This window comes from Varanus komodoensis, unplaced genomic scaffold (assembly GCF_004798865.1).
Source record: "Varanus komodoensis strain SLA01 unplaced genomic scaffold, ASM479886v1 scaffold18_3, whole genome shotgun sequence".
Taxonomy (NCBI): domain Eukaryota; kingdom Metazoa; phylum Chordata; class Lepidosauria; order Squamata; family Varanidae; genus Varanus; species Varanus komodoensis.
Window position 1 is genome coordinate 2,065,477 of NW_025335549.1, and position 11,420 is coordinate 2,076,896.

The 11,420-nt window shown below is 41.0% G+C and overlaps 1 protein-coding gene across 1 annotated transcript; it reads left to right on the forward strand.

The window, feature by feature from the left end:
• The first annotated feature begins 223 nt into the window (after positions 1-223).
• On the forward strand, positions 224-11,206 carry TMEM185A (transmembrane protein 185A). The gene is made up of 7 exons (XM_044427476.1): positions 224-382; positions 6,435-6,611; positions 7,025-7,232; positions 7,636-7,719; positions 8,631-8,807; positions 9,571-9,694; positions 9,852-11,206. Exons 1-7 carry the CDS (start codon positions 345-347, stop codon positions 10,094-10,096), a joined length of 1,053 nt encoding a protein of 350 aa, XP_044283411.1. The 5' UTR covers positions 224-344; the 3' UTR covers positions 10,097-11,206.
• The last annotated feature ends 214 nt before the right edge of the window (positions 11,207-11,420 follow it).

Below are 11,420 nucleotides of genomic sequence, written 5' to 3' on the forward strand. Positions count from 1 at the left end.
CCGCTCGCCCTCACGTGGGCAAGGCTTCGCAAACGCTCACGGAGCAGGCGCCTGCGCGCTGCTTCGGCCCCGCCCCCTGCAGGCGGTGTCGGTGGGCGTGAAAGAAAAGGAAGAAGAAAGGGGGGGCGAGAAGAGGCACCTAGAGTGGGCGGGACCCTCGAGTGCGCGCATGCGCCCTGTTCACGGGGCGCACGCGCAGTGCGGCGTGGCCGCTGAGGGGAGCTCGGCTGACGGGCGGATGAGGCGGCGGCGGTGGCGGCCGCGGTTTGTCGGCGAGGCCAGGGCCGCGATGCGTCTCCTGTGAGAGCAAGAGCGGCGGAAGCGGCGTGGCAGGGCGGAGCGCCATGAACCTGAGGGGATTGTTTCAGGATTTCAACCCTAGGTGAGGGGAGGGCGAAGGCGGCCTGTGGTGAGGCGGGGGGAGGGGGAGTGCATGGGGGAGGGGAGGTCTTGGGGCGGGGGGCGCTTTGGACGGCCTGGAACAGGGACCGGCGCCCGTGGGCTTAAAGGGAGCCGTGTGGCAGCCCCCCGGGTGGAGGCGGCGACGGCAGGGTGGGACTGGGAGAAGGTTAATCTTTGCGGGTAAACCCATGAGGAGGCCTTAGTAATCATGCAAAGGAGTGCACCCTTCCTCAACCCGGTGCACTTCAGTTCCTCTCAGCCCCAGACACCATGGCCAGCGGCCAGGGATGCCGAAAGCTGTAGTTCAGAACATCTGAAGAAGCGAGGCACTGGGCCTTGATGCGTATTTGCATTCCAAATTGATTGCATTTATTAAAATTACTGTGAAAGGTATGTTCCACCTTTTTGGCTCTTGCAAAGAACTAAGTGGCTTGCATAATCTTCCTTCTCTCCATTGTATGCTCACAACTTTGTGAGGCAGGTTTGGCCAAGAGTGAGTGACTGGTCCAGAGTCAACCTGTGAGCTTTGTGGCTAGTGGGACTAGAACCTGGATCGCCTGAGCCCCAGTTCAGCACTCTAACTATACTGCACCACAGTTTCTGTTCGTGATATTTTGATTGACCTAATAAAGGCATTGCACTGATATATAATAATAAGTCATGGTCCAGTGGCCTTACTCAGTATAAGGCAGCAGAACATTGTTCATGTTGATTTTATTTCTATATTATATTATTATATCCTGCTCTTCCTGCAAGGAACCCATGGTGGCTTACTTAATCCTCCTTTGTTTTATCCCCACAACACCCTTTTGAATTGGATTTGACTGTCTCAAAGTCACCCAGTGGCCATGTAGGGGCTAGACCCTGATCTCTTAAGCCCTAGTCTAACACCTTAAGTACTATACCACTCAGGCTACTTCTGAACTGCCTTGGACTTTTGTTTCTATTCTGGAAGGAATGCAGAGATCCAAAACTGAAAGTCAGGCTGTCTTCACAAAAACCCTGTGAGTAAGTTAGGCTGAGAATCTGAGTAGCCCAAAGTCACCCATTTGGCCAAGTGGGGATTACAGCCCAGATCTCCTGAGTCCCATTTTAAGACTAACCATAATGTCACACTGGCTCTATCGTTTAATCATACGCCATTCATCGATAGTATATTTATATATTCCTAGGAAGACAGGGTTGTGTATGTCATAGGGTAAGACTAGATTTAAATCATGGCTTTCTACATAATTTACACTCATGCCTACCTTCCTTACCCATAGTTAGAGGAACTTCATTAAAATATTCCCAAACTGGGTCTTTCTTACTGCCTGCTGCCATTACAGGTTTTCTCTTCCGGTGAAAGAATAATACGGTAAACCTCAGGCAATACACAAAAAGATCCAAATAATATTCTGCTCAAAAGGTTTCACTTTCATTTTTACTGCTTGGCTCTCCCTCCTCATACTTCACTTTTGTACAGAACTATTACACTCCCAACAATCTTCTTCTGTTCAGTGATTTTTTTTTAAACTTAGCACTTACACGGTAAGGGCTTCATAGAATCATAGTATAGTAGAGTTGGAAGGGGCCATGAAGGCCATTGGGTGCAATGCCCTGGTGTTGCAGGATACCATGTTATACCATCCCACTCAGATGGCTGTCCAGTTTCTTTTAGAATGTGTCTGGTGTGGGAGAGCCCACAGCCTCTCTAGGCAACTGGTTGCACTGTCGTATTGTTCTGCCTGAATCTGGGTGGTTGCAGCTTTGATTATTCTGTGTCCTGCACTCTGATATCAGTGAGAAAGATGTTGACCTTCATCTTTGTGATATCTCCTGAGGTACTTATAGAGGGGTATCATGTTCCCCCTCTTCTCAAGGCTGAACATGCCCAGTCCTCCCATTCTCTCCTCATAGGGCAGTGTTTCCAAATTCTGGATCACTTTTGATTCTGTGTACATAGATTTGCAAAGGAACAGTGGGATTAAGGTCTTTTTCTCAACTCTGTATGTTTTATAACATATTTTGCTATGTAGAAGAGGCAGTCACTAATTCACAGTTTTGAGAACTGTAAAACCAAGCATCTGTGATATTATCTAGATAGAAAAATTGGCCAATAATCTTACAGAAACCTCTGGAAGAGCATGATATTCTGAATGGATTAATGGAATTCATTTACCAAAAAATTTGAACATTGCATAAATATACAGCATCACACTACATAATTAAACATTAAACCTTATTTTATAATTAATAACCCTTGGACTATAATGTATCTTAAATAGAAAAGTTAGGTTTTTCCTCAAAAAGCATTTTATTACAAAAATTCCAATTAAAATTAAAAATCTGATTTAAATCCAAAAATATTTTTTGTTTAATCATTGACTTTTATCCACTCTGGTCATTTGGTATTCAAAGGGATATTGTCTTTGGCATTGAAGATTGCACAGATTCTTAGGGCTAATAGCTTTTGGGTGCTGTGTTTTGTTACCCACCCAATTAGTAGCCTTATGTGGATGTATGCGGTTGCACCTGGCCCATAGTCACTCAGGTTTTTCACTGAACCAAGGACTTCACACCTTGGTCAGCTTGTTCTGACCAATTTGTTAAGTCCAGTTTATTGTCATGTTGTCCAGGACTTAAAAACCCAGAAGTCCCTGCCAGCACATCCAGTGGTCAGGAATAACTACTATTACCAACAACTAGAGATCCACTTTTGCCTACCTTTGAACTATTCCAACATGAAAGGGGGAGAAAATGCTGCCTTTTAGTGTATGTTTTATAGACATGTTTTCAAATGCTCAAAGTGGTTTGGCTACATTTACTTTTCTCATTTATTGTATTTATATCCTGCTTTTTTCCTTCCAAGAAACTCAAAGTAGTTTATATAATTCTGTTCCTTTCAGTCTTACCCTCACAACAAGGACCCCATGAGTTAGGTTGGGCCAAGAGTCCATGACTGGCCCAGAGTCACCTAGTGAGCTCCATGGTCAAGTGTGGACTAGAAGCCAGATCACCTGAGTCCATTCCTGCACTCTTAACCACTACACCGCAGTGATTCTCATTTACTTTGATAATTCTTTAAGACAATTCAGTATTACTCTTCTCCTGTGTTTAAGATACAGAATGAGACTGGGGTGTGTGTGTGAGGTGGGGAGGGGAGGGGGGAGGGGAGAGATGTCAAACCGCTTGGTGTGGTAAGGTTTGATTCAGGGACTTTTTGGATTGTATTCTTAAGAATGTAAGAGTAGCAGTACTGGACTTGATCAAAGTTCCTTCTTAAACTAGCATCCCAACTCTTTCAGTGACTAATTAGAAAGATGCAGGAGGATCACAAGCAGGGCTTGAAGGTACACAGTCCTGCCCCATTTGTTTCTGACAAACTGCACCCATACCTGGAGGGGCCATGTGACTGCGACAGCTAGCACTTGTTGATAGACCTCTCTGTCACTTAACAAGGTTTGTCACTTAGCACATTATTATTTCTGAACGGCTTTCTTATCAAAAGCATTGTACAACAAAAGAATATCAGGGCTTGCCTTGCCATAGAGTTACAAAGAGAAATTGTGTATAAAAGATAAGAGAAAATGACACAGCAGGACAGAGTCTTTCATGGAATAGTAGGTGTGTTGGCAGTGTCAGGAAAGTTTGAGTCATCTCTGTTTCATCTGCAGCAGGGATGGGGAAATCTTTGGCCCGCCAGATGTTGTTGAACTGCAGCTTACATCATCTCTAGTCATGGAGACAGAGTCAAATATCTGGAAGGAGAAGAGGAACACATGTTCCCTTTCCCTGATTTGCAGGCGAAATAATTCTTAACCATAGACCCCATTCATATCATGTCATTATCTGTCTCAAGTCCTTGTGAAGGGGCAGGTTATAAAGTAAATTAATAGCCCATTAGAGGTCAGTTTTTGAAATTGAAGTGGGACATTAACTATTGGACATCTGATGGGAAGAGGATCCTCCCTGCCCCTTTAGAAGGGAGACTTGAACCTCCCAGTTGGCAATTTCTTTCTGAAACTATTTAATTATTTATTTAGAAAATGTCTATGCCGCCCCATTCGCCGAAGCCTAAGGGCGGCTTACAAATAAATAACTATTTTCTGATTACTTTTAAGATGGCATTGGTAAAGGTCAGGACTCTCATTCATACCACCCTGCATGTAAATCTCCTCCACTCCCTCTAATTTTTACTGCTTGGAAAGTTGTTTCTAGCTGGTTCGGTTCTGCAGTCTTACGATATTGAAAGCAATTGGCCTTGTCATGTATTAGCATTATTTTAACAGAACAATTAATTCACTGAGTACAAGTTGAGTTTTAAAAGCATGCTTGTGCCTTTTAAATGTAATTAGGAAGCCACCCACGTGTGATTTTATGGCATCAGTCTTAAACTGGCAGATAGTTATGTTGTTGAAGCAAAACAGAACGGTAATGGATCCTTAGTCTTTCTGTCAAAAGGAGACTAGGCTTGCCTAGATAATCCCTGAAATGTAATTTAAGAGTTGTTTTCCTGTGTGTTTTCTGGCAGGCCAGAGATTACCTCTGTTGTGGCCGAACACAAATGCATTTTAACTGAGGACAGCTTCTGTAGGAAAGGACTATCTTGCTGCAATTCATGCTACTACTGAGGGTGTCACATGTGTTGGTTGGTACCAAGTACGTCTAGCTCTACCTTGGTCAGAATACCTTTAGGATGTTTTCTTGATGAGTATCCTGATCATGGCCTTGTTAAAACTACTTTGTATCTGCTGTTGTGCCACTTCAGCAAGATGATGGATCTGATAGCAGTTGCTCCAATTTGTTACCTGTCCACCCTGTTGTATTAGTGTTAGCATGCCAAGCTTGCTCATCATGACACCATCATAAAGTCAGTAATGAGTTATTTTGTTGTGCTGGTGAATCTGGCCCTCTTATTGACACTTATTGACAGTTTCAGCTCTTCAGAAGACCAAGCAATAGACTAACTCATAATATTTCTTCCTTTGATTGTCTTGATTGATGACAATTTGAAGGTAGCAGCTTTAGTGTTTGTCAGCTTCCTAGTGGGAGGCAGCTGGAGAAAGGCTGCTGAGCTTCAGGTTTTTTTAACTGAGAGAACTGCAAATGCTGCATTAAAGGAGGTGTAGAATTACCTTGTGCTTACATGTGCATGATTTGCCACCTCAGAATCTCTTTTAGGAACATGGAAAAAGGAAAACTGTAAAACCAAAGGGTGTCCTCTGTTGTGTGATGAAACATTCGCTGAGATTAAAGTGTTGTGTTGTACCAGGAGGGACTGAGTTCCACTGATACATGAGTTGTCCAGAAAGTTTAGTGTGATACAGGGGGGAAAACATGGATTCAATACATCAAAGTAGGTCAGGAATTAAGTAGCACATATTGTAGAAATTAGAGAGAGCTGTCATAGGGTGTGCTTAGATACCATGATAAACAATGGTTAATTTTGACGGAAAGGTGCCTGGTATATCCCTGGGTTTGTGTAATCCTGCCTTTCTTAAATATAGCTATGCAGGAGAGTATGAAAGCCTTTGCTTCCATCTTTAATTAAGCACAGCATGTTCTGGTATCCAAACCTGAAAAGTGGTTAGATGTAACTATGGCTTGTTTAAAGCAAACCAAACTTAAGTAAAATATGAGCATATATTAGGGTATGGCATTCTTTAGTGGTAGAAGACATGCTTTCTATGTAGAGGGTCCATTGCCCAGAATCTCTAGTTTAAAGGATTTCAAGTAGGATTGAAGCAGACTTGTCACTAAGATTTAAAAAACTGTGCCTAGTTAGAATAGAGTACAGTGATCTAGAGTAAATGAATTAATGGCCTAAAAACGTGAGAAGAAGCCTGCTGCATCAGACCAAATTCCCATCTAGTTTTGCTTCAGCCAAATGATTCTGGGAATCATGATGAATGCCTGTGTTAGAACTGTTCCCCATAACTCAGTGTAAGTTTGTGTAGTGACTTTAAAAAGAAAAAAGAAAAAAATGTGAATTTGTATACACCTGAAAATAATGTGTCTTAAAACTGTTATTTTCTCCTGTTTCTAAACAGCAAATTTCTTATCTATGCCTGCCTGCTGCTGTTCTCAGTTTTGCTTTCTCTCCGTTTGGATGACAAGATTCAGTGGAGCTATTGGGCAGTGTTTGCTCCAATATGGCTATGGAAGTTAATGGTCATTGTTGGTGCCTCAGTAGGAACTGGGGTATGGGCACGGAACCCACAATATCGGTAAGAGTAATGTATGCACTTTTATTTTTTGTGAGCATTCCTTTGAATAATACATGTGAGCTCTGTGATGAAGCCATCAAGAATTTTGTGTAGACACCATGCATCTTAACCTCCATGCAACATGTTCCTGGTAGCTACAGGAACATAGTCATGCTTGGCTCTATAAATGACTGTTCTCTGTGCAGGCCAACTCTCTGTACAGTTAATAGCAGTCTTTTATAATTTGAGCCACAGCTATTAAGGGTGGTGGTAATATGTCTATATTCACCCCATCAGCACAACATAAAGTTCCCCTTTCCCTAAGGGAGTACAGTATCTTCACTTTTAAGAACCAGACTAAGCCTGTTAAAGTTTGGATGTAGTTGTAGTGTAGACTAACACAATGAGTTGTATGCATTTCTTTCCCTCTTTAGAGCAGAAGGAGAAACATGTGTGGAGTTCAAAGCCATGTTAATTGCAGTAGGGATTCACTTATTACTTCTGATGTTTGAAGTGCTAGTCTGTGATGGAATCGAGAGAGGAACACGCTTCTGGCTTTTAGTCTTCATGCCACTATTCTTTGTGTCTCCAGTCTCGGTTGCAGCTTGTGTGTGGGGATTTCGGCATGATAGATCTTTGGAGGTGAGCTACTCTTCGTGCATTAGATTCTTACAAGTGTGACCCTTGTTGTGAGAATACAGATACATTTTAATTTATAAATAGAAGTGGGAAATCTGTCTCTCTTAAGCTAGCTTAGAATAATTTTTGGTATATGTGAGTTATGTATGCGGGGAGGGAGAGTGAGGGAGATGAGGCCTACAGTGTCTTAAATGAAGAGCCTTATTAACTTATAAGGATCTTATAACTCAATAACTTTTATTCTAATTAGTAGTGGTCCACTTATATTCCATGTCTAATGATACATGAAGAGCAAAAAGTTCATTTTAAATATTGTATACTTTGTTCTAAGGTGATATTTTGCTTTTGTAAGATGCTGTAGCAACAACCATTTGGTTCTGATGTGGCTGCTTTTTTCTTTCCCTAGCTGGAAATCCTATGTTCTGTCAATATTCTCCAGTTTATCTTTATTGCACTCCGACTAGATGAAATCATCAAGTGGCCTTGGCTTGTAAGTAAACTGGACTTATTTTTATGCTGTTTTAAAAGGTTTATTGTCATTGTGCAAACACCAACTGTAATGTTAGTGTCAGAAAAATAGATTTTTAAAATTGTGGCATATATAGAAAGCTAAACAAAGTTTTAGAAGGGAAATTGGCCAGTTGGCTTTAATAAGCCTTGAGGTACATCAGAAATGGTAGGTGATGCTTGTTGTATTTATAATGTAGTCAGTTTTATTTATTATTAACTTTACAAGTTATAAATAGTTTTATAAGCTGCTGTTGATTAACAGGACTCTCGAGGTGACATTCAACTTAAAAATAAAAATCACAGAAGCTGCAGTAAAACCTGCTAATATCTAGCAAAGCAGTAAAACAGCCCCAAACTAGCTATGGAGCCCATATGCCCAGCAGTTGGTGTACACAGGCATGCTGGAGGAAGCATCTGGTCATCCAGACGCTCACTCACTGATAGCCTTGTCCTTTACGACAATCCAGTCTCCTTTTAAAGCTGTCTGAATTCATGGTTGTCACGGCGTCTTACAGAAGTTAATCTCATAGTTTGTACCATGCAGTTCTGAGACTCAAAATTGTTTTGATTTTGATTTTCCTGTACCCTCTGTGAAATTTGTCTTGTTCTTTTCAAAGAGAATTTAGACCTGTTTCTCCACATTATCCTTTTCCATGATACTAATAAGGCTTTGGTGATTTGCGGTGGTAACTTTTTAGCTCAGGTACAATGTGGTCTTTGAAGCTTGTCTGACCATATGGCTATTGTTGAAGGCAAACGTTGCTTTCCTTTTTAAATATATATCTGTAGATAACATAATGACAGATACCTATAATGATACTGGCTCTCTGGGGAAAAAGAGGGGGCTGTTTGTTTTTTGTCCGTGATATTTTCCCCCCATTCCATTTCCAGGTTGTCTGTGTCCCTCTGTGGATTCTGATGTCCTTCCTGTGTTTGGTTGTTCTCTACTATATCGTCTGGTCTGTTCTGTTCCTACGCTCAATGGATGTGATTGCTGAACAAAGAAGAACACACATAACAATGGCAATCAGTTGGATGACAATCGTGGTTCCATTACTCACCTTTGAAGTAAGCCAAAGCTATCTAATGTTCACTGTTTGGGTGGGATATTTTTAGCAGTTTCTTTCTGAAACCTTCAGAGCAAGTTATGAATTTTGCTACTGCAAATAAGACAGGGAGGCTGTATGTATATGAATAGTGAGTACCTAATATTTCTGGAGTTCTCTTGATGACTTGTATGACAAAATGAAAGCCTAAAGCCTGTGTGAGAAAGGTTGAATTGGTGATTTCTAGAAATTATACATAAGTGCTCGCTTTGTATAATTTCATCCATTTCTGCTAATCCCAGGGAACTGAGCAGGGTGTTGGTAGCTTGCCTTGTGCTTGAAGAACATGCTGTTCTTCCTTTGGGCTTTGGAGATCTCATCAGACATTGCCCTGACATTTTCCAATTGTCTTTGCAGCTGCAAGTGCAAGAAAATTTATTGAGACTATCAACATGCTGAATTCTTTGCACAGTAACAAATAGCAATGTAGACACAATCCTGATTATAACCTGCTTTCAAGGACACCTGTAAAATAATGCTTTACTGAGGAAGCCCTTAGTCCAGTGAGCCAGTTGATGCTGAAATTATCTGCAAAATTGATTTGTAAACAGGCTTGGAAAAATTCCATGGTCACAAAATTTGCTGCCCTTGCCTAGGAATGTATAAGATATATTCAGCCCTCCGTTAGCTTGGTGCTTAGGCAGTTTAATGCCCAGCATTGAATCCTCAGGCTAAATAGGATTGTGTAACACCTGCAGCTGAAGCTACCTAATTATCTTATTTAGATCCTGCTTGTGCACAGATTGGATGGACACAACACATTCTCATACATACCCATATTTGTTCCTCTCTGGCTTTCACTAATAACTTTAATGGCAACGACATTTGGACAGAAAGGAGGCAATCATTGTGAGTATGCAGAGGAGAAGGTCTGTCCCTGCTCCTCTCCCGTTTGTAATACTTCTGCCATTCAATTGTGTTGCAGAAAAAAAAAGGGGGGGGGAGTGTACACTGTTTGTCAGTTTCCTTGCAGAGTGAAGCTATCAATAACTCTTTGTATGTGCAGGGTGGTTTGGAATTCGCAAAGACTTCTGTCAGTTCCTACTTGAAATTTTCCCATTCCTAAGAGAGTATGGCAACATTTCTTATGACCTGCATCATGAAGATAATGAGGAAACAGAAGAAACCCCTGTCCCAGAACCTCCCAAAATAGCTCCAATGTTTCGAAAAAAGACTGGTGTAGTCATCACCCAGAGTCCTGGGAAATACGTTATACCACCTCCCAAGCTAAACATTGATATGCCGGATTAAAAGCAAGCCCAGAACTAGGTGGCATATAGTCAAGACTAGCCTCCTGACTTAAACCACGGCTGGGAATCTGTGGCCAACATGGTTTTTTATCTCATGCCTTTTGTTTTCATTTGTTTATGGATAGACGTGTGCCTCAGTGGCTTGTAATAAAGATAATGAATATTTGTGTTAATATAATTTGTCAGTTTCCATACATTTGTGTATGAAATACCATGCCAGTAACACACACACAAAAGAATGCAATAGCAGTGGTAAGATTCACAAATGGAAAACATCTTCCTAAGTCGTCTTTTGCAGAGCATAATTTACTATTTTCAGCTGTGAGCATCAAATGCATGTAGAGTTCATTAACAACACAAGTTTTTTTTTCTGAGATCTGATTAAGCATTTTACATTTCAAACTGGTCTGCAGTTACACATGAGTTAATCCTGCTGAATCAGTGATCTTTGTATGCATATAACTGTAAACTGGGTTGCAGCCACACAGTGTCAGAAGAGGAAAGGATGTTTTTTATTTGTGAACCTTTCTGACTGGTTAAAGTGTGCCTGTATAGTATTTATATGACCTTTTGGCAATGTAATATATTACAAAATGTAAATATGTAAAAGTATTTTTTAAAACACTGTATGAAGTGCATAATCTATTGTGAGTGACATATTTTGTGTTAAACTGTGTATACTGGGTTGGAGCCAGATTTAGTCATCCTGTGTCATAAGTAATTTATGTCCCATTGATTTTATTGGGTCCACTGTACTAAATCTGAATGCAGCCCATGGCTCCCATATAAATTGAAGCACCTCAGCCATGTGATGTTGTATCAGCATGCTTCTTGCCCCTTCATTTCCCCATTGAACCATGAACACTATGTTTCAGGCATGTCCTCAGGTAGGATTTGAAGGTTCTTCCTCTGTTAGTGGATCAAATTTACCTTGATAAAGGTATGTAAATTATTGTGTAAATAACGATAATCTTTGTACTGTCTAGAGAGGAAGGAGGGAACTGGCTTTTTGAAAAGTTGCCTTTCCACTTTTGTTAAAATGTTATTGTTGGATAATACCTTATTTCTCTTTCCCCCCATCTTTGGCTGTTCATTAAAGTTTCTTCCTCTACTGCTCGCTTGAACTCATTCTTTTTCTACATAGTTAACAGAATAGTACCTGCCGAGTTCCATGGGTATACTTGTATTGCAGATGATAAGTTGAACGTGAAACTGTGAACTAAGAGAAAATACCTAATGTTGTGAACTGCCCAGAAAGCTTTTGGCTGTGTAATGAAATAATATTGCTATTGAGGGAAGTTTAGTGCAAGCTCTAGCAAAAGGCT

What these genes read in the sequence shown, in the direction of transcription:
- TMEM185A (XM_044427476.1), top strand. Translation starts at nt 345, where the DNA reads ATGAACCTGAGGGGATTGTTTCAGGATTTCAACCCTAG. An exon ending in GCACGGAACCCACAATATCG is followed by an intron (nt 6,612 to 7,024) that starts GTAAGAGTAATG and finishes TTCCCTCTTTAG; the next exon opens with AGCAGAAGGAGAAACATGTG. An exon ending in TCATCAAGTGGCCTTGGCTT is followed by an intron (nt 7,720 to 8,630) that starts GTAAGTAAACTG and finishes TTCCATTTCCAG; the next exon opens with GTTGTCTGTGTCCCTCTGTG.